The sequence below is a fragment of the Homalodisca vitripennis genome, chromosome 2 (assembly GCF_021130785.1).
Source record: "Homalodisca vitripennis isolate AUS2020 chromosome 2, UT_GWSS_2.1, whole genome shotgun sequence".
NCBI lineage: Eukaryota > Metazoa > Arthropoda > Insecta > Hemiptera > Cicadellidae > Homalodisca > Homalodisca vitripennis.
Window position 1 is genome coordinate 208,865,611 of NC_060208.1, and position 23,361 is coordinate 208,888,971.

General features: G+C 32.3%; 1 protein-coding gene across 1 annotated transcript; it reads left to right on the top strand.

The window, feature by feature from the left end:
• The first annotated feature begins 1,902 nt into the window (after positions 1-1,902).
• LOC124355356 (nuclear pore glycoprotein p62-like) lies at positions 1,903-19,090 on the top strand. Its single transcript, XM_046806470.1, is given in 8 exon segments — positions 1,903-2,036; positions 5,635-5,719; positions 7,111-7,227; positions 10,098-10,213; positions 10,216-10,590; positions 12,022-12,191; positions 13,950-14,061; positions 18,841-19,090. Coding segments are annotated over 7 exon segments (1,119 nt in total). The 5' UTR covers positions 1,903-2,036; positions 5,635-5,649; the 3' UTR covers positions 19,000-19,090.
• Positions 19,091-23,361: the final 4,271 nt, after the last annotated feature.

Sequence of the window (23,361 nt, forward strand, 5' to 3'; positions counted from 1 at the left end):
ATTCGAACCCGTGATCTCTCGGTTAGAGACTATAACCACTAGTCTACGGAGGAGGACTTCATGAGTACTTATTTTGTAATGTTTCATTTTTTCATTTCAGTAAACTTATTTTTGCTTAAATGCTACGGCAATTTAGTTGTTTTCGTATAGCCACTAGGTTTATAGTTTAGTAGTATACAATGGGTGTTTAAAAATATTTAATTAAATACAAAAATAGTTTCATAAGTAATTTTATCAGTAATTTAATTTACGGTAATTATATGCATGTGTCTCTTTTATTTAACTAAAAAATTACATGTATAGCTGACTTATTTAACGTCTGCTTTTTTTATTACAATGTCGTTGCCCTTTATTAAAACGATGTTTTGATTACTATCAGTAATTATTAATACGAGAGTGCATATGCTTATTACAATTGAGATCTAAATACTTTGTTGTTACCTTGATAGTAGCCTAAATATTTTTTAATAAGAAATGTATTATTATCGTTAAAAATTAACCGCCATTCTATTGCCATGTTGTGTTTTGAGTAAGTTGAAGCTATTTAGTATAAAAAAACTATACGTTTAAAATTATTTGATCACTTCCTAAATGATTGTTAACTTATTACTTAGTTTGTTACAATATACCATCTTAAAATTCAGATGCTTCGTACATAACACAATAAAGTTTATTATAGTCTCAATGAGGCTGTTGTGGTTATTAAATAATTTTATATGCATATTATTCTGATGTTAAGATTTTTAATCACAAGATATTTATTTAGTGGTTTGAGAAACACTTTTTACATGATATTCAAATTTGATTTGATTTTTTTATTTAGAATATTACAATGTTGATATCGGAATGTTAAAACGGTGACTTGCACAAGAAACAATGCAATATTTCATTGTGCCAATAAAAAATAATTTGAATTTGAATATAGGAAGCTTCCTAACCGTTAAAAGATTACTTAACCAAACTACTACCAAAATACTTGCAAGTTAATAAATGTTGTTCACCTTCATCAATTAATAGACGTTGTTACATTTTATTTCAACTGTTACCAATTTATAAATATTTACAATAATTGTATCGTAACTGTAATGCTTCTAATAAATTTTTAGAAAGTGATTATTAAAAATGGATTTTGTGGCAAACCCAGAAATAGAAAAAGTTGAACAGAAAAGTTGAAACAGCCCAGAAATATAAATTATTAGTGATATGGTATATTTATGAATACATTTTGAATTGAGCTCAACATATATCGAGTCAAAAAGTAGGGCCTTAAGTTTTTGTTGTGTTAAAATGCATACTGCAATGCAAAAAATGCATTGAAATTAAATTGTTAGATTGACTTTTCACTCCATTATTTTATCTTTTATATTATACGGTCATCACTACGATTACAACACAATAAGTTATTAGGTAATCGTAACTGTAAAAAAGGGTGAGTGGTGATGAGGAAGCAATATTGATCATATATTTAATTAATGTATCGGTTATATTAAAGAACATAAATGATTGAAAAATTGAGGAAAGAAAGTGTAGCATCTCACCTCATTTATCAACCGCTCTTCAAACGGATCACAATCATCTATGGCAGTACATCTTAAAGTTTGTGACAGACACAAAAATAAAGGTTTGAAAACTCGAATATACGATAGATACAGTTTTAAATGGTTTGAAAATAACGTTTTCCTAAAATCTTATTTATTGAATAAAAGTGGAAGTGAAGATGTACTATTGGTATAAATAAATATAATTTTGAAGACAAAATACGTGTAGTGTTTCATGGTAAAAATACCAAGCAACAATGAGATAAACTAAGACTATAGTCCTATAGTTTTTCTTTTATACTGTATGGTGTCCATATGTTTTTTCTCTTTGGTCACAAAGTCATGGACTACGAGAGGATTAGATGAGATACAGTAGTCAGTGAGTTTGAGTTTAATTTAATATCACGCCGTAGCCGTAGGTAGTTGGTTTCAACCGATTCTCAATCTAGCTAGGTTTGGTGTTTATTTGAAATTGTTGGACGTTTCTACTTTGATTTGGTAAGTGTCAATCAGTATCTTAGGTATTATGTTTGTTTGTTTTAAATGAGAATATTTCTTGTGGTTTGACTTTGTTGAGTGGATAGGACTTAAATGTGCTATCACATTTATTTGTAAAAATAACCCTTAGTAGTACACAAACATTGATGCTGGACATGAAACCTTTTAATCTCGTCCATTATATCAAGTGATGTGACTAAAATCCCAAGTGTGTCATAGTAGTGTCACATTTCAGTTTTGCCATTTCTGGTTTTTTAACTGTAAAGATCTTATCATGGTTATGATTCAATTACAGTGAAGAAAAAATGCAAAACAGGTGTTAAGTGTCTGGGTACACTTATGTAAGAAAATATTTGATCCTGCCAACTTCTACCCAAGTCAACGACTTAATTTAAGGTGCCCCTCCCACCGGCTTTATCTCAGACCAGTAACTAAGTGTACACCAGACCGCAAAAATGGCTAACTCACGTCTGAGAGTAGCGCCTTAGACCTTACAGCTATACAGATCGATGTCTTTTATGTGCAGATAGCTCATTTAGTGATTTCTCAATCACACTGACAAAATACAAAATCAAAGCTTTACGAAGTAATACGCTCTGTAGAATGTATCATGAGCAGGATGAAACTGCCGAACCTTGCTCTTTGTCCTACAATAGCAAGGGAGCGGTATGCTATCTTTGGTAGTTTGGACAAGGGTGGTGAATTTCCCCAGGAGGACCTGATGGCTTGTTTTGGTGGTTTGTGGAACTGCTGACATCATAGACTGGTAGGCCTCATGGTGTGCTTCTGGGGTGCGCAAAAGGCCCTTGAGGCTTAAGTGCATGTCAATAGGCCGCATCATAGAAGAAGAAGAGTAGGCTCATGTTTGGTAAAATAGGTGGCGAGTAAATACTAAAAAGTACATGTACACACTTTTTGGACGTTGGGAGTTTAAGCCATTTTTACAACATCGTAGTATATGGACATAGGGGTTAAAACAGTTAACCCTTTCCGGATGAAACACTGGGGGTGGGGGGATACTTTAATTAAGTGCCCTGCACTGTTATTCAATTATTTATATCGAACAATTCGATTTATTATCCAACATAAAAATCGTACACAATAAGAGTTATAATAAATTACTGTAACAAGAAGAATGTCGTATATGTTACAATTTTAAAAACATAAATTTAACAATACCATAAAAAACAACACAACCAACTATGGCTTAAGACTTAGATGTCAAAGAAACCTTACAATATTTATAACTTGCCCAGCTTAATATCAATGAGTAACCACTTTTGTGAAATGGAGGAAAGAATTCTCCTCAGGGGTGACCAAGAGCCAAACTCACATGTTGAAACCACTTAGATAAAACTCGTCACTTGTGAGAAATATCTTACATGTTTTCCTCATTCATCACCATTTTCAAAGTCTCAAAATATTAGTTACTTCTTGCTGTTTATTGTTTACATTATAATTACTATAACTAGTAAGTTAAAGTAATATGCTAAGTTAAATAAATTGTAATGTCAAATTAATTCCTTCGGATAAAAGAATAAAAACAACTGAATAAAGGGTACTTTGGGATTATACCGACCACACCCGTATGAAGAACACAAAAATATAAATTTATAGAAACAAACATGATAGAACGAAAAAACAACTCTTTAATTACAAATTTACAAGCATTTCCAGGTGTTGTGATCGGTATTGTTGTCGCTGCTATCTTATCTTTCTCGAGAATCCCGATTACGACAGGCCGCACGGCATCACATGAATATTTAAGTTTTTTGCACGGTACATAATTGCCTTTCTATTATAATTTAATTTATATTTCTGATCAGCCCCTGTAGAATTTGATATTTTACTGATAGGTACTATCTCGAGGGATGTTTTTCTTTCGTTCGAAGCCCGCGCTGATGGCCACAGGCACTCGCATTTTGGGTGGCGGAGTGTGATCAAGAATAAAAACAAGTTTTGAGTGTTTTTTTTTTTTTTTTTTTTTTTTTCAATAAAGAGTTTAGTTTTTTGTTTGGTAATGTTTGTTTTTGTTGAATTTTTGTATTTGGAGAAATGTACGGGTAAAACACGGAAGTACAAAGCGATGCAACAGCTGAACGGGCGGCGAGACTCTGCAATCACGTTATCTACTAGACCGCTCGACTTTGACCTCTGTCTGAGGATGGGGAGGGTTTTGCGATAAGACAATATTCCTGTTTTATATTCACGAAATATTGTTCTACGCTAATCTAGTAATCAGTAGAAGCAAAATGTCAAATAACGATTCATGTCTGGGTGTGGTCGGTATAATCCCAAAGTACCAAATAAAGAGTGTAGGCCGCTTATTAAAGTCTACCCAACACGGGCACTGCCTGATAGCTGTAGTTCTGCTAGCGGATGAAGGCACTGAACGGCTGGTTTAATATGTCTCATTTCACTGACGTATGAGATTAGTTCTGTGAGTTTTACTGGCTCTGCATTGTGCTGCTACCTCTTACGAATTGTTTGAACTATTTGAAACAATATTGTAACTGGTTTTTTTGTAGTACATTTACTGGTTTTTTGACAAAAGCTTAGTGAATTGTCTACCAATGTATACACTTAAGTCGAGTCACTGTGAATCTGGTTCTTTGTAATAAATTGTATTGTTGTTTTTGTCTTAATACAAGTTTGTTTTAGTTTTTAATCTAATGTAAATATGAGGGTAAAGTGCAATTAAATCATGTATTTAGTTTTAAGCCTCATTTTCAAATGAGGATGCGCAACTTTTATTACTTTGAATTGAATTTCTAGGGTATAGTGTTGAAACAATGCATGAATTGTTGCAATTACTAAATGCAATTGCAATTACTAAGGATTTAGAGGGTTAGAGTGATCAATTTGGAGAGTTTTATGAAGCAGCCTCTGGCAGGTATGTTTTTACAAAAATTTCTCCAGGTTCTTTTATTTTTTTCCTAATTTCTTTCTTGTATTCATTTAGGACAGATTGGTACGGTATCCAGTCATTTTGAGTGTTTCTAGCCTCCTAGTCCACCAAGGTACATCTTTCTTTAGCCTGTTTTGTCTAAGGGGGCAGTTTTCATCATAGACCTTTATTATGGCTTGCTCCACCAATTGAACGGACCTTTCTAGTTCAAATTCATTTTTCTGATTGGGTTCTATTTCCTCCAGCTCTTTTGCTAAGGGTCCCTTGGATTTTAGAACCCTGAGGGTTACGTTCACCTCAACTCCTGCCTCTATATCGCACCTAATAGGGCAGTTGTCCGAATGTGAGGCCCCTTTTAAACATGTGACCTTACTATATTAATATTTTAAGTCCTTTAGATAAGATAATACCAGAACTTCTTGTCTTACTCTAGTTATAAAAGTAGAACTAGACCTCCTATTTTCTAGAATAAGATTGTTACAAAACATAAATTTCAGGAGCTCCTCACCTCTTGGGTTAATGTTAATGCTGTTTTATAATTTGTTTGGAAACTCACAATAACTGATTTAGCTTTATTCAAAGCTAAACCACTTTTTCATTCTTATACAAATTGATTGAAAGTCACTAAAGTAGCAATTGTTCATTGGTACAAGTTTTGATTGTTTTTTATATGGTGTGTATTTGTTTCAGATCCAGTAAATCAACATGAGCTTTAGCTTTGGTGGACCACCCAAAACTACTGCATCTACTATTCTTGGTAGCTCGGCTACTCCTGGTAATTTTCTTTTATTGTCTTCTTTCAGATTTATTTTCAGTATAGATTTTAAATATAAAATTCATAGAAGAAGGTTTACAAGTTTTGAAATGGTGTACCCTTTCATGATAGAGGGCAATGCAATGCATGAGGAAGAGTAGTCCAGGACTGAATATCTGGCATGGAGGGTTAACCCAATTTTAACCCCGGGCATTATATCAAGAGAAATCCCAAGAATCCCAAGCCATTTTTTGACAAAATGTATTAGTTTTGTAAACTCATAATTAGGCTATTTTTTAAGTTATCAACCTAATACTTTTTTGTTTTACTTTGTATTAAATGTAGTATGCAGCAATATGAAAAAATTAATATGTAATGTCTTGAAAATTATTTTGTTTATATATTTATATATATAAAAAATAAATATAAAGTGTAAAATTTATAGTTTTTTAATGAAAACCATATAGCTAAAAAAATATTTGACGCACAAATAATATCTATTTGTTTTAAGTTAAATTTAATTCTAAATTTAAGGAAATAAGTTTTAAGCCTACTATATTTAAAAGTCGAGTAACATCAGTTTTTGTAAGAATAGGTAATTTTTGCTTTTTGCCATTTCTGAGCAAGTAAATGAAACACGAGTTTTGAAATTCGTAATATTTTACATTAAACTAACTTTCAACTCATGGACTAACAGCAATGCCTCCGGCCATCAACAGGGGGCAGCACCTAAGGTATCACCTCCCCCCCCTCTTATACCTACCTCTTCTTAGTTTTTTATCTTCTCCCAACCTAGTACTTTGATTTCTCCCACTCTCCAAGATTGATAGGCTAATTGAGATTCTAACCTAAAATTAAAACAATGATTAAAGGGTAATAATATTTTAAGAAATTGTTAAAAGTGTATTGTTTTAGGTAATATAGCAAAAGTAAACATTATGTTTTACTGAAACAGCCACACTTTTTGTATAGATATTTAATGCCGTATTTCTAACAAATTAAAATGATTTTCACTTATAATAATTTATTTTCAATTTCTGCAGATTAAAGTACTGTAATTAATCAACAAAAAAGTTCTGTCAGGTTTCACGTTGGAGGGTAAAAACTAGTATAAGTATTAAGAAATATACAGAATATGTTTAATTAGCTAAAAAAAAGAAAAAAGGAAAGAGACAATGATATTGATAAATTAACATCAATTTTATAATGTAAGAACAGGGAAGAAAATCAATATAATAGGTCGGGTTCTTTTGGACAGCTCTGTCCAGCAGTGGCCTGCAAATGATTTATTTCAATGTTAAATCGTAAATTAGATTGAGATGTGAATCACATTTCAGAGGGAATGATTGATTACATCTCGTATGATACGATTTCAAGTGTGTCTCATTTAGCTGGATATGTTAATTTGGTTGCAGCAGCAGCAGGAAGTGGGTTTTCACTGGGTGCCCCCACCGGCGGTACTTTGTTTGGTGCCACTCCTGCTGGCGGGGGCTTCTCTCTGGGCGGGGCCGGTGACAGCAAGACTCCAGGTTAGTTATGTCAGAATATCTTATATCATACTATACACTGTTGTATTACTCAATTGTTACATATCTCTGTTCTGATATCAAAGTTGGTCTGTATCTAATTTGTTGTACATCTAGAGAGTTGCATTTTCACGAATGAGTGGGAGTATACTAAGTTAATATTGTGATCTCTTATTCTGATCTAAATTTTGGAACATAATTTCCTTTTTTGAAGTCCATTGTCAGGCAGAATGAGAATGTTGTTAACTCTAAAGCCATTATGTTAAAAATAATTTAGAACAATTCAAATACTAGTATTAAATTAACATTTTAAAACTATATTTTACAACATCCAAAGTGTTTATTATTTAATAAAAAATGTATGAAAAATACTGTTTCCAAAAAAAAGATGGTGTAAACAATCATTTATAATTATAATACTTGTCATAACAAGCTACTGTCATTTCTAAAGTAAGCATAGTTAATAAAAAAGATTTGATTTTAAAATGAAATTGAAGTTTTATTTGTATTAAAAAAAATATATTTCTTTAAAATACAATTTTTTAAGATAAAAACACAAAATTTAGCAGGAAATCAATTAATGTTTTTAAAATGTTATATTGAACAAAGATGCAAAGTTAGATTCAAAAATAAAAATGCTGTGATGTTAATATAATAATTAAAATGTGTACTATAAAAGAAGGAAAAACTTTACACGTTATTATAATACCCTACCTTTTAGTAATAACATTACTTTAGAATGATTAATTGTATTATTATTTCTCAATGTAATTGGTACATTGTGGCTAAACATTTCTAATACTAAAACAATTGTTTATGATATATTTATACTATTTACAAGTGGATCAGCCCGTTCTTTTTTATAAAAATGTAGATTATTGTTCCTACCACTTTCCGAAAGTTAAGTGGACATCCTAATTTCTTTATATTACACACTTTGATAATAAATCTTCATATTCATAAATGACAGATCATTCATTAGTTCTCAAACAGATAAATTACTAGAATTATAAGCTCTTCTCAGATTTTACATTGTTATACATAATCTTTTTGTTAAGAAACATACTGTGTTATAACTGAAGATGTTGAATGTAAAAAATATTTTAATTGAGAAAAATTAGAATAATAACATTGTAGTAAGGCATACAGTTGGCTTTCTCATAATGTGATGAACAGAGTTCACAATTTTGTACGGAAACGTGTGAAAAAATAAAAGAGTTTGCTCATTAAAGTTATTAATTTTTGGCAACAAATACATTTTTTCACATTTTTACAAAATTGTCTTTATTTAGCAAGAAATTATTCTTTCAAAATGGCAATATTGGTTATTCAGTTAATTCATAATGTGGCAAGTCAACAAAAGTTATCAGCAAGTTTGAATTTCATCGATGAAATGTTTTTAGATTTATTTCATTTACTGTAATCATTCAAATGCAAATTGATTTTCAGTCTCTATTCAATACTTAATTTTCCAATTTGCACTTTTAATTGGTTTTGTACCAAAAAAATTTGTGATCTTTTCTATGTTTCATTAATAATTTAAAGAACAACACTATAAAAATGTTGTCTCAGCGAATCCAATATGTGAAAGGGACGATGTGATTATATTGTAACACTATGTCCAGAATTCAGGAATGCTCATAAAAACATCATTGATGTATTGAGACTCTTATCAGGAAAAGAATATGAACCAAAATATGATTAATGCTATTTGGGGTCTATCTGGTTATCTTACTAACTTTGTTTGCTGTAAGATGTGAATTGAGAATTTTAATGTTACTCGTCTCATCATTTGCTAACATTGACTCTACAACATGATTAGTAGTTAACAAATTAAGTGATTAGAATAGTCACAGTACTAATACTTATATGACCATCAATAATGTAATGTTGATCCAATAACAGTCAAACTGAAATGATCTGAATCACCAACAGGTTCCCAGAGGGTTGTACAACAATGCTTTAACGTGTAGTTAACATTGTTCCTTTCTGAATTCACAGATGAAGTAATGTGCTCAGTTTCTAATTCAAAGTATTTATTGCACATTGACATTAATCCTTATTTTACATAGACTGAAGGGATAATATGGTGTAGTAATGAATAGTTGCATGGGTTGGGATTTTAAAATTGATTAGTTATTTATTAATTTAAGCAAACTCTCCAATAATATAAGTTTTTATTTTTGTGAGGCATTTCGTACTCAATGAGAACATCTTCGGACCCACACAACTGAATGTTCTCATTGAGTACGAAATGCCTCACAAAAATAAAAACTTATATTATTGGAGAGTTTGCTTAAATTAATAAATAATTTCCAATAAGAAAAGAGCTTCAAGAATGATTAGATATTGTTTGAAAATCTTTCAGCATTTCATTTACACTGTAATAAGCTTTTTCTATGAGGAGGCTTTTAATACTATTTTGGAAATTATTATTTTTAAGCTCTTTTAGTGATAAAGTTAAACAATTATAAAAGCAAATTTCCATATAGATATTGGACTTTTTTCAAATAAAGAAGTTTTATGAATTGGAAAGGCAAGTAGATTTTTGGGTCCAGTATTATGACTATGCTGATTTTTGTATAGGTCAAAGGTGTTTGGATTTTTATGGTTTGAACAATTCAAAAATATATAAACCTGGTAGTGTGAGTGTTTTAGATTTTTTGAGTAGCGGTCGGCAGCTCTCTCTAAAGTTTGTACCAACCTTTGCTCTCAACAGCTTTTTGTACAAATTGATTGAACATAGGCTATAGGCTCCCAACTGTAGGCTCCCAGATGTAGGCTAACTGTAATTAACAATGGCCTTAGTTAAAATTCTAGATGGAAAATATATTGAATGTTTTAAAAATGTATTGCCTTCTTCTTTGTTGTAGCCCAAACTGCCACTGTGAAGCCAGTAGCTGCTACTGCGCCACTATCATCATTCTCTCTGAGCACTCCTGCTACGACCACCAGTGCCCCAGCATTCCCCAGTTTTGGTCTGACCTCCACTCCCCCGCCTCCACAGCGGCCAGCTCCACTCCCGGCTTCAGCTTTGGCTCCTCCACCCCCGCCATTGCCGCCACCACCACATCTGCTCCCCTAAGTTTCAGTCTGACCCCGGGATCCTCTGCCACCACCACCCCAAGTCTCAAGCTCGGAGCAACCACCGCCACCACTGTTGCCACTCTTACGACGACCACGACTACCTCCAGTGCAGCTAGCGCCACATCTTCACTGGGACTTCCGTCCAATATCACCTTTGTACAGCTGCAGGAGACAATAAAAAAGTGGACTGATGAGTTTAACGAGCAGGAAAAGATTTTCATGAGTCAGGCCGCCCAGATCAACAAGTGGGATAATCTGCTCAGGAGCAACAGCGAAAAGGTTGGTAACCTTGGAAACTCCTAGTTGGAAGTCTTCATGTAGTTACAAACTACAAGGGTCAAATTCTCTTTATTAACGATACAATGTACATCTAAATTATGAATGTCACGATCTAATGAAATTCCTTAATCTACAGTAACTTATTTATTATACTGTATTGTTAGTAATATGTATTATTATGATGTTCATTATAGTATTACATACTAATAAAACACAGGGTACTAGAAGGCCCTACAGGGCCTACTACAGCCCCAGGGCCTGTGTACTTTAATACTATACAGGGAAAGGCAGTTCCCTGTCCGCGATGTATTGAGGCTAAACCAAAAATTTAACATTGTATACTCGTTTTCATATTATCAGCTGGTTTATTTTTGTTGTATCAGCTGTTATATTGTGTTATTGTGTGTTCTATTATGTTAGAAATGTCTAGAAGATAGCTGTCCAGTTGGTAGTGCAATCTTATGGACATTACTCAAACTACTTAGATGCCACATACTTTGTATCGTACGCGAGTTTGGAAATGGTTACGTAATGTGTTGATACTTTACTAGGTGTTTTCCAATATTTATTCGTAGAATGTTGTGTGATAGTGGTAATACATTGTATTTGACAAATTGGCATTATTTGAGAGTTTGTAAACATGATTCATTGTTTACTCTATTTATTAAACTTTTAAGTTTTATGTCAAAAAATCCTAAAAATGTAAAAAATACTTGGTACTGGAAAGTATCAGTATGTAACTAAACCTGGCACACGGGTGTCGCCTCAAAGAGACATTTCGTTACGAATGTTTAAGGCAACTCAATCACATTAATAGGCAACTTTGGGATTTATGACAAGAAGTCTTCAGTCCATTGTTCAGATACAAACTCGCTAATTGAGTAAAATGCTTGTTTAAAAAAAATGTACTGATCTTGTTCTTAAACTTACCGACCCTACAGTTAGAGGAATTTTATTGAATAACCTGCAGGACGCGATCAAATGATTTTTAACACTTTGGTTTAACCTATGAGATGGTGTACATCATTTTTATCTCTTGTCAACAATGTTGTGAACTCTTGTCAAGCATTTGCTGTGTTGCAGGTACGTGAAAGTGCCATTCAATAGATCAAAAATTCAAATCATATTCAATAAATAAAGTCATTCATTGTTAAACAAAGATAAGCAAATCTTTTACAACCTTCAAATACTGCAGTTGACCTGGAATCTGCTTCACAGAGTAAATAAACAAATACATAGAATACATAGACATTTTTATTGTATTAAAATCTGGATGGTAGAAATAACTGTTGGGCTTTTGTGGATATATTCTTCATTTCAGTCACTAGAATCCTTGTCCTGTACAAAGAGACGAGCTTAAAGTTGTTCTTAATTGCATTTTTAACTAATGTCACAGCTTGGCTTTAATTTTGTGCCCCTTTAAATGCTCAGATTTTGGAGTTGAACAACGAGGTGGCAGCCATGAAGCTTCAACAGCAACAGCTCACCAACGAGCTGGAGTTTATCCAGACACAACAGAGAGAGCTGGAAGAGGTGTTGGTGCCACTGGAGAGACAAACCGCAGACGTTCCCACCAACACGGATCCAGAGAGAGAGCACACGTCAGTATCTATATAAATTATGTAAATCAAGAAATGTTAATCAAGTTATGTGTGTTAAGTTGTTTCTTCTCTGTTATTATCTATTGTTTAAATCAAAATACTATTCGGTCAAGATGCTTTAAAACCAATGTCCAAATGATATAAATAGTTTAAAAAACAAAATATCAATGAACCATTGACATGCTGCTTTTTAGTAACCATTTAGCACTTAGGGAATGTTTCATGTGTTGGCTGGTTTTACAGCAAACTGCAGTAGCTTGTGTTCCATAGAAGAAAGCTATGAAAATTCTCCAAATTACGCTCAAAAGTTTTTTAATTTACATAACAAAAATGAATTGCTAAATAACTTATAAGCCTAAGAACGGCAGGACCATTCAGCTTGTCCTTTTTTTAAGTATTCATTAAAATCAGAGGAAAGTTTTTACAAAAAGAATAATTGGAAAGATTCCTGTTATATTTTATAAAAAAAGAAAATAATGATAATATTCATGAAACATAATATAAATAAATTTAACTGATACTGAACAGCTGTTGAACCTTCATCTGAAGTTAGAAAAAAGGGTTGAAACGTTTCTTTACATTTTGAATTTAAATTTTAGAAAATATTAAGTATGCAGAGCTTAATCAATAGTGTATTTCAGATTGCAAAGCCAAAGTTACTATCTAACTTTTACTACAGATTACTTACACCAGTGATGAATTTAAACCATTTAGTGCATTGGTAATACTATTAAACTCTATTATGAAACCAACTATAATAAAAACAACTAGAAAAATAGTACAATAATTTAAAAAAATGAAGCTTTTCCAGACTACTGTCCGAAAAAAAAACTTCTGTCACGCAAAACCTATTATAAACAACTATTTTGAAATGTTGCTTGAACTTAGTACTTTGGAAATTCTAAACTCTGAAACTTGTGTTAAACCGATTAAGACTGAATGCCATATACTGTAATTGAGTATGTAATTTTAGAATAGTATGAAAATAGTGTTGTTGTTAAATTACCATCTTAACTTTTATTCTTGACTGGGAGATCCACAAAATTCATCATTGGTCAGTTATTATTTTAGTTATTTATTATTAGCTTAGTTATTATTTTGAGTGTGTAATTTGGCAAACTACTATTCTAAACATTTAATTTCTAACAAAGATTAAATTGAGCAGGTTTAGTTCATTTTCCGTAACCGGGTTTAAAACGTGCAAGTATATTATTTAATCTTGATCAAATGTTTTTGAGAAAAAGTATTTTTATTATTCACAATTATCTAGATGAACAATATTTAGCTTTAGATCTCCAGTAGACAACAGTATAACTACATAGCCAAAGTTTTATGGTAAAACATAGATATGAATGTGTTAAACTGTATCTTTATTGCTCAAAATACATTTTAGAACCGGAAATGGTGCAAATATTGTAATTTTTAAGAGGGTTCTTTTCACGCCAATTGCCTTTGAATTCAGCATGTTTTATGGGAAAACGATCCAAACCCATTTATAAATATTTTAGGACCTCCCCAGGAATCGAACCCGTAACCTGTCTGTTAGAAAGCCACAGCCTTACCACTATACTACAATGGTCATTATTTATATATCAATGTGTTTATGTGTTATCCAATTGTTATGGTGTTATCATTATTTTTATGGTCCTGGTTTGGGGTCTATTTGTGTTTTTAAAATCTCCAGAACTACAGTGTTAACTACCAGGTGAAGTTTTTATATTTCTAAGTAGAGATTTGGACGTCTGATGAATGTTTCAGATACCACATGGCTGAAACTTTGGACACTCAACTGAAGCAGATGAGCGAGGATTTGAGGGAAATTATTGAAAACCTCAACGAGTCCAGTAGAACACAAGACAACTCCGATCCGGTACGTCTGTTATTCTCCCATTAATCTTTTTAGTTTTATGTAGAAATACATAACAATAGAGATTGTATATGCAGCTGTTTGTCACTATCCTGTGTAATTTATACTCAAGAATAATTGCCAACTGTTCCAATGAAGTTTTTTTTTTGCATACCCAGTAAGAATATAAAAACTAAAAATCATCTGGATGCTTACTAATCATGTCTTTAAAAGAAGACAGCTTCGATTATTCTAAAACAAAACTAAGATCATAAGGATGTTTGAAATCATTCAATGTTCTTATGGGGCCAAAATAATGATATCAGGAAATTCCTTTTAATTGAAATTCTTTTTATTCCATTATATACGAAAGTTTCATTGACTTCGGACTTAAGGACTTTGCAACTGAACCATCTCTAATTGCAAAGTCCTTCAATGATTATTTTATAAATGTGACAGATGCACTGTTAAAAGACCTTCCTTCAAATTCTTTACAACCACAGTCTGAGAGCATAAAATATAACGTCTCCTAAATTTCAATGCCCGCCCTTGAGTGTAGAAGAACTGAATCAAATTATTGACTCACTCAAAAATAAATCTTGTAGCGGGTATGACGGAGTGCCTATGAAATTGATAAAATTTGCAAAAAGCTCTTTAATTAAACCATTAATGCGTCTGGTAAATTCTTCTCTCATTACTGGCATATTTCCTAGTAAGTTAAAATTGTCTAAGGTTGTACCTATCTACAAAAAAGGTATTGTAACAGACATTCAAAATTATCGTCCGATTTCAATTTTACCATCAATTTCAAAAATTTTTGAAAGAACCATGTACAATAGATTAGTCAAACACTTAGAAATAAATAATCTTTATGACAAGGAACAACACGGTTTTAGAAAAAATAAATCTACTATAACTGCATTGATAGAATTCACTGAGTCTGTAAATAGAGGCAGTCGACAAAAGTGATAATGTAACAGGAATATTCATGGACCTATCAAAGGCTTTTGATAGCATATCTCATGAAATTTTACTTAACAAATTGCAAAATTTAGGTATCCATAATATTCATTTAAAGTGGTTCGAGTCATATCTATCTAAAAGAGAACAATACGTTGAAATAACTCACATAAAAAATAACAAATTACTAAACTTTCAATCCAACACCCAATTAGTAAAAAATGGAGTACCCCAGGGGTCTATTTTAGGTCCTATATTATTTATATGCTATATAAAGGATATGCCAAACTGCCTTAGTAATCTTGAAAGTTCAAAAAACCAGCTGTGCCTATTTGCAGATGACTCAAATCTCATTATATCTGCAAAAACAGAAGTCGAATTGGAGATATCTGCACATCTGCAACTCTCAAATGTACAACAATTTTTCATTGACAACAAATTAGTTTTAAATACCGATAAAACTAATTTTATTTCGTTTAATACAAAACAAGACAGAAAACGTTTAAATCCTAACATATTGATAAACGATTCCAGTTTGGATCAAGTTTCCTACACAAAATTTCTCGGTCTAACAATAGACAAAAATCTTAGCTGGAATCTTCGTATTGAACAGATAATTAAGCGGATAAATTCTGGGTTATATGCTATCAAAAGACTTTCTTATTTATGCAGTTTGTCAGTACTAAAAATGGTTTTCCATGCACATATTCAATCCCACATTGCATATGGGATAGGAGTGTATGGAGGAACCACACACCAAAACCTAAATAAAATTCTAATTTTGCAAAAAAAAAAGCACTACGAATAATGTTGAAAATGAAGAAGGATGAGTCAGTGAAAAATAATTTCACTGAACTAAATATTTTAACAGTGCATAGCCTTTTAACATACATATAAATATTTTAGAATATGTTATGTATGTTAGGACCTATCAATCTAAATTTAAAATTCATTGTGAAACCCATACTTACAATACTAGGAACAAGAAGGAATTAGTAATACCACGATACAATTTAGAATTTTATACAAAAAAAAACTTCTTATGCAGGAATAAAATTTTTTTAAGTCAATTCCAAAAACAATAACAAGAGTTGAAGATATTAAGAAATTTAAATCAATAGTAAAAGATTATTTAATTAGAAAAGCATTTTATTCATTTGAAGAATTTTATTCAACAACATGATCTACTATAATCATCCAATTATGTAACTTAATTGTAGTGACACTATTTATTGTACCCATGTACATAATGTAAATAAAGATATTTTGACTTTGACTTTGATGATGTGTGAAATGAGGGGTCCCCTTCTACCCTTTTCTTTAGCTTTTTTAAATTTTTTAATTTTTTATAGCAATATTTATTAAAGGGCAGATAAGGGGATTACAATAGTCCCTAATGAGTTACATACAGTTTAGAACGATGCTGACATAGAAGACATATAAAGAAGATAAGTGTCAAATTATCAAAAAACTAGCAGCCTATAACAAAGAATCATATTGATTGCTGTTAAGCCATATCAGTTAATTGAAGTTTGGGCCAATCACACCTCTTTCACTCTCCTGTATAAGTGGATGGTATTACAGGCAGTTTCTGTTTAACATATGTTAAATCGATATGTAATATGGCTTTTCTGTAGAAAATATACAAAATTGCTCTCCACAACAAGACCAAAATATTTTAAAAATTTTAATTTTGTTAACCAAATAACTTTAACCCTTTAACAGTCTCCGGTTGAAAAATCAACCACCTAATATGGCCTTTGTATGGGCAAGGAAATTTTATTACTTTTGCGGGAACAGTCTCCGGTTAAAAATTCAACCATTTACAATATCGGCTCATAATTCGGTGACAGAGCATGCAGTTGTCGTTCTTGTTGTTTCCAGTAGCTTGGTAAGGTTGTATGGAAGCTTACTAATTTTGTTCAGCTTCCTGTTGTGCTTCCTGTTGTCAGTTTTAATCTGAAGAGTGGCAAATGGTTGATTTATCAACCAGAGACCTTTCCAGCTCGTGAACCAAGCAGCAGTTGGTTGATGTGATAGCGAGTTAATATCAAATTTATCTCCTGACAGGTAAATATGAAGTTCTTTGTAATAACTTAATTTTATTTTACAATGTTTTAGGCATTTGATTTATCAGTCATTTATCGTTGTCACCGTCACTTGAAATTATTTAAACTACAATTTTGTCTTTGCTTCTACACTTAACCTAAAAATCATGACATTGGAAAAATATTTATAAAAAAATATATATAGTCCTCAGAGTTTTACATACATTAGTATAACACTTTAAATTATGACAAAAGATAAATTAGGGCGTTTTAAGATATAAATAATCAGTGCAGGCAAGATATTAGGCCAAAAGTACAATAATATGGTATTTACATGATAGCAAAAAATTTTACAAACTGTTATAATTTTCCACCATTACATAATTTTTCTGTTTGGAAACGTATTTTATGCTAATAGCTACCAAAACAAATAGACCTATAAAATAGTAGATATTTCTGTAACAAATAAAATTATTTTGTCCTAAAAAATGAATAATTTATAGAATACTTCACTGTTGGCCGACTTAATAAAATGAAGAAATAAAAGGGGGTGAAAAAGTTAAAGTTAAATGCCCTCGAGCTGTGGTCGATTATAATCTGTACATGGGTGGTGTTGATCATTTTGATCATTTACTGTCCAGCTATAGTATTGCCCAAAAGTCTAGGAAATGGTGGATTAAAATATTCTACTTTCTGTTGGATTCTGTTATGGTAAATTCGTTTATTTTGTACAGATATATAGCTAAACAAAACAAACAAAAAGTGATGAAACATCTGATGTTCCGAAGAAAACTTGGTGCAGAGTTAATTGGAAATTTTACCAGCCGGAAAACAACAAACTCGCCAGCAGTTTGTAAGAGAGGAAAGAAAGTTGGTGAAAGAATAGGAAAAACCGTCAACATTAGAAATTTGGGTGAACATTTTCCTGTTGCGTACATCAAGTAGAAGATGTGCCAGATGTAGTACTACAGCCAAGCCCAAAAGATCAAGTATAGAATGTTCCACTTGCAAGGTTGCACTATGTAAGGCGTGTTTTTTTGCCCCGTTCCATAGTACTGATTAGTTGTTCAAAAAACAGTAACATTAGGATATCGTTACACAGAAGCATACGTATTATTTGGAGGACTTTTTAATTTTTTACTAAGTGTCATTTATACTCGTATTTTATTATCTAACTAAATGTTATATTTGTTTTTTCCTTTTTTACATAGGTACATTCATATATAAATATGGCCAATTTTATAAATATGTTTTAAAGGTGTAAATATGTACCACTGACAAGATTTTGTATCACAATATTGTGCAATTTTCAATTCTGTATAAATAAAAGGCAGTTTTTATGTTTTGCTAAATCTATTGTTTTAATTTTTTCCTTCAATTTCATAAGTATTCTAAGTGGTTGATTTTTAAACCGGAAAACACATACATAGTTCATTTTGCGGGAACGCTCTCCGGTTGAAAAATTCAACCACCCTCTAAAGAATTAAATAAACATAAAAAAAATTATTTAGTAATCTGTAGTGTCTAGTGTTAGCATTTACAATGAAACAAAAATTGTTAAAAATGTAAAACATGGTAAAAAAGTGGTTGGTCATTTCAAGATTTTCAGGGTGGTTGATTTTTCGACCGGAGAGCTTTCCAGCAAAATGGCAAAAATATTGTTTGCCCTATAAAGGGTTAATAAAAGTCATAACAACATTGGCCTTGTAAGACTAAGTACATTTCAGGAACAAGGCTTATTATTTATATATTCATTACTGTAGCCAGTATGTTGATGTTGCAATGATGGTTTCAGATTGTGCAGATTGGGCGTATCCTGAATGCGCACATGAACTCTCTTCACTGGATCGACCAAATGACTCTAAATATCCAGAATCAGCTGGAAAATGTGACCAAGCTTCACGATACTCATCGTAGAGAGAATGAGAGATTATTCCGTATATCTTACGACTAAAAATGTAGTTTATTTTAATTATTATAAGTGGTTTTCCTTTTTTTGAACTAATAATTTGTAAAATAAATAATTTTTGTCTTTGTTAAATTTATTTGTAGTTTCCTATTTGTATGTTCACCAAACGCTCATTCATGGAAAGTTTTATTTATATTTTGAATGCAAGAATTTAACCCCAGCAAATTTGAATGTACGAGAGCAGATGTTGCTAGGGTGTAGACAAGAAGATAAGATGTCTTTAGACACCTCCATTACAGATTGTTTTGTACAATGAAATCTAGTTATAGTACTGAATGTTAATAAAACAATACTTTTCCAAAAGGTTTATGTTTTGGACGGTCTTTCAAAACCATCAGGTGACTCCACAAATAAATATTTTTATTACAATTAAATTATTTAATATTATTATTAATCTTAATTTATACGTAATATTGTATATTTAAAACAAATACTTTTTATTGGTACAATTAAAAACACAAGTTTTTCAAACTTTTATATCATATTCATTTAAAATCCATCCAGCATGAACCTATTGAAGGGTAGCTGAAAGTGGTTCCAAAAGAGTACTCGCGGTTACAGTTGTTTGATCCCAAAAGAATAAAGACCATTTTAACTGTCCATCACAAGCTTGTTCAAATGATCAATATAATGAATGGCTGTTTACGTTCTCTAATGGCGTTCTTCTTTACTATTTCGACTCTGGAATTTTGAAAGTTATTGCTATAAGATGATGGCTCGTTGTGAAAATGTTCATTTTTTTATATTCTCAGTCCTTGCAATTCATTGATAATTAATGTATGGTGCTTGCTCCAGAAAAATACCAAAGCTTAGCCGCCAATTTTCCTGTTATGTTCTCGTGCCAACTTCTTTATAGGTTATTCTCCATTGTATTTGTAGGCAGTACATGCAGTCAAAAACCCCAAATGCAAAGCTTCACAAATAGACATTCGAATAAACGTCAGATATCAAGATATCAGATAAATATTGGACACTTGTTGCACTGAAAGTGGGTGGAGCCCAGCAGCCACTACGCTTGTGAGATCACCATTTCCCGTGCCCTTTACCAACAAGGGAAAACGGTCGAAGAAAACTAAAACACTGCTTTGTGTGCTCAAATACAACACAGAGTGAGCGTTACAGAAAAACTGCTAATGAGTGCACTAAACGTGAAGTACTACCTTGCGTGTATCGGTGTTTCAAAAATTATCATAGTTTTCCAAAATTCTAAAAAACAAAATTGACATGAAGAACGTGCAAATAATGAATTATTTTGGTCTTTTATAATGTTTCAATTCAATTTGAATAAATGGAACTAAAGACCGTTCTTTACTACCTGAAGCCCATTAATGATATTGTTGCTTACTCTAAGTAGGTTGACGGTTATAGCCGTCAGTACTGTACTCAACAGGATAATATATCTGAAAACATTACAGTAATTATTTTAAGTGAAATTTTAAAAATATTTTTATTTGATAGTTTGTGAGAGAAATTGTAATTGAGTTGTCTTATAAAAAATCTAATGGCATTGAACCCATACAGATACTGAAAGAGATACTTATAAAAAGATAAAATTCGATTTTATAGTACAAAGCCACTTAATTTAAGGAGTTAAAGTTTGTTACGTAAAAGTTCAGCATTTCGAGAAATCTACAGCCAAGCATTTTTCAGTGGCTACTCCAATGTCACATGCTGAACAGACACCTCTCTTTAAAACACTCACTAGAATAATTATATACACTAGAGTAGATGGCTTGAAAAGCAGAAAGTAAAAAATGCTTTAGATCTCAAAACACCGTCAAAGGCTGGTTTGCATTATTCGAGGTACTCAACCCAGCTTAAAATCGCCATGTTTCAGAAATCTGTCTACACTCAATTTAGAATAAGTATGACTGATATGGAACTGAGTGAATTAGTCTGAAAGTGTACTATTAAATGTGCATTACCTTTGAACATTGCTTGATAAGAGGGTAAAATTTGTCGTTAAAGTGATAAATGAAATGGTGGAAGAGGACATCAAAAAGGAAACAAGTGTTTGGGTAATAAGAGATTGGATTAGGAGAAGAGGCACTTTTGCCTCTAAGGTAGGGTGTCACTACATTTCCAGTAACAGGCTTGCATGCAAAATTTCAAGTCTAGCTATTTCAATATGCCCATGTGTTACAGTATCATATGATTGTCATACAACAAATTTATTAATCCTGCGATTTTATTGTTGCAATCATGGTTTACTCAAAACCGATGTAACAAAAATGTTCGCTAACACTCAGCTGAATCCCATGGAGTGAGATCATCATCAAACTTGATGATGCTTATGTAGAATTGAAGCTCCATACAAAATTTCAAGTCTATAGGTCAGTTCATCGTGTGGTCAGACAGAAATGAAATTTTCCAGTCCCTAGAGTGGCAGGCTTCACTAACATTCAGCCAATTAACTGAAAAAAGTGTTGGAGAACAGTAAAAAGTTTATAGTATTTTTGAGATTCTCTTCAGATAAATATGATACTTTTTTATATGATTTCTCTGTCTGAAAATAAAAACATTAAATTAAGATGTTCCGTTAAGGGGACCGGGTAGGTGAAATAAAAAAAATGTATCAATTTTCTGTTTATATTTTTTTCTTGTAGCTTGGTTCTTTACGCACATTTTGATATATAACACATGATTATTTGGCTACTAGAAAGTAACAAAAAAAAATTGTTTAGTCTATCCATACCCGTAAATTCAGTGATGTGTTTGTGTCAACTCAAAACACAGCAGAAGGTTTAGTTATAGTATGTGCTTCAGACATGTGGGACATTATACTTTGTCAGGTTGGCTAACCTGTATATTCTGAGCAATTGGATGTCAGCTGTAAGTAAACAGTTCAGCTGACACTATTCTTGTGTTATTATTTGTTGTTGTTATTGTTTCATATTTTTACTTTCATTCTTGACGGCTAAATGAAACTTATACAATAATGAAGTGTTTTATTGTGATTATACAATGCCAAGGAGGCCCAGAAAAACAGTTAGGGTATTCAAGAAGCAAGGAATGTATGTAAACCTTTGTTTAGAAAGGAAAATGAATCACCCTCAGGGAACAACATTTCTAGGTCTAGGCCTATACCTGTAAGTAATAGGACTGTATTATCAGAGTTGGAAAGTGCTTCTAAAAAGAAACTAGGAAATTTGGATGACAAATATGACGTATACAATAAAGAAGAGAATGTAAATATTATTATAGATTTAGGTTTGTTGTCAAGTGCTTTATGTAAATTTTTAAAATGTTCTTCATGTGACTTGACAAACTATGTACTGAGAAACCCATTGAACGTAGGACTTGCAAGTCAATTAGAACTATATTGTATGGACTGCATGAAATCTCACTCCTTTGTCATCAGGTAAAATAGATTTACCTAAAACAAACCAATATGAAATAAATACAAGAATGGTTTATGGGTTGCGATCCATAGGTAAAGGCACTTCAGCAGCAAAAACCTTGTGCGGTATTTTAAATTTACCTGCCCCTCCTACTAAGTTTATGGCATATGTAGAAATATTAGGAAGCAGTGCTGAAGATGTATGCTTCAAAGGTATGAAAGAAGCTGTTGAACAAGCAGTCGACCTAAATGACGGAGTACGTGACATCCCTGTAGACATCGATGGAACATGGCAAAAAAGGGGCTATACGTCCCTAAATGGTGTTATCACCACTACTAGTTTTGATTCTGGCCTTGTTATTGACCTAGCTATATTTTCTAAGCATTGTATATGCCCAAATAAGCTGTCTGGGGCACATGAACTAACATGTATAGCCAATTACAAGGGAGCAAGTGGAGGCATGGAGGTTGAAGGGGCAAGACAAATATTTAGTAGATCCGTGGGATCATATAATGTGCGCTACACACGGTACCTTGGTGACGGTGATTCAAAGGGATTTGGAGCTGTTGAGGAAATGTGTCCCTATGGTCCTGACTGTAAAATTAAAAAATTAGAATGCATAGGCCATATCCAGAAACGCATGGGCACGCGGTTACGAAGACTGAAAGCTGAAAACAAATACGTAAAGCTCTCTGACGGCAAAGGCTTAGGAGATAGAAACCGTTTATCTTCTACTGTCATAGACCAGTTGCAGACATACTATGGGCAAGCAATCAGGAAAAACAGCCATAGTGTGCAGGATATGAAGCAATCTATTTGGGCACTGTATTATCATAAGGTATCCACAGATGAAGATCCTAATCACGGGTTATGCCCGGCAGGCACAGATAGTTGGTGTAAATATAATAAGTCCATTGCAACTGGAGAACATTACACTCATAGATCCAGTATCCCTAAGCCTATTATGGAGTTTATAAAGCCTGTTTTCAAGAGCTTATCAGATCCT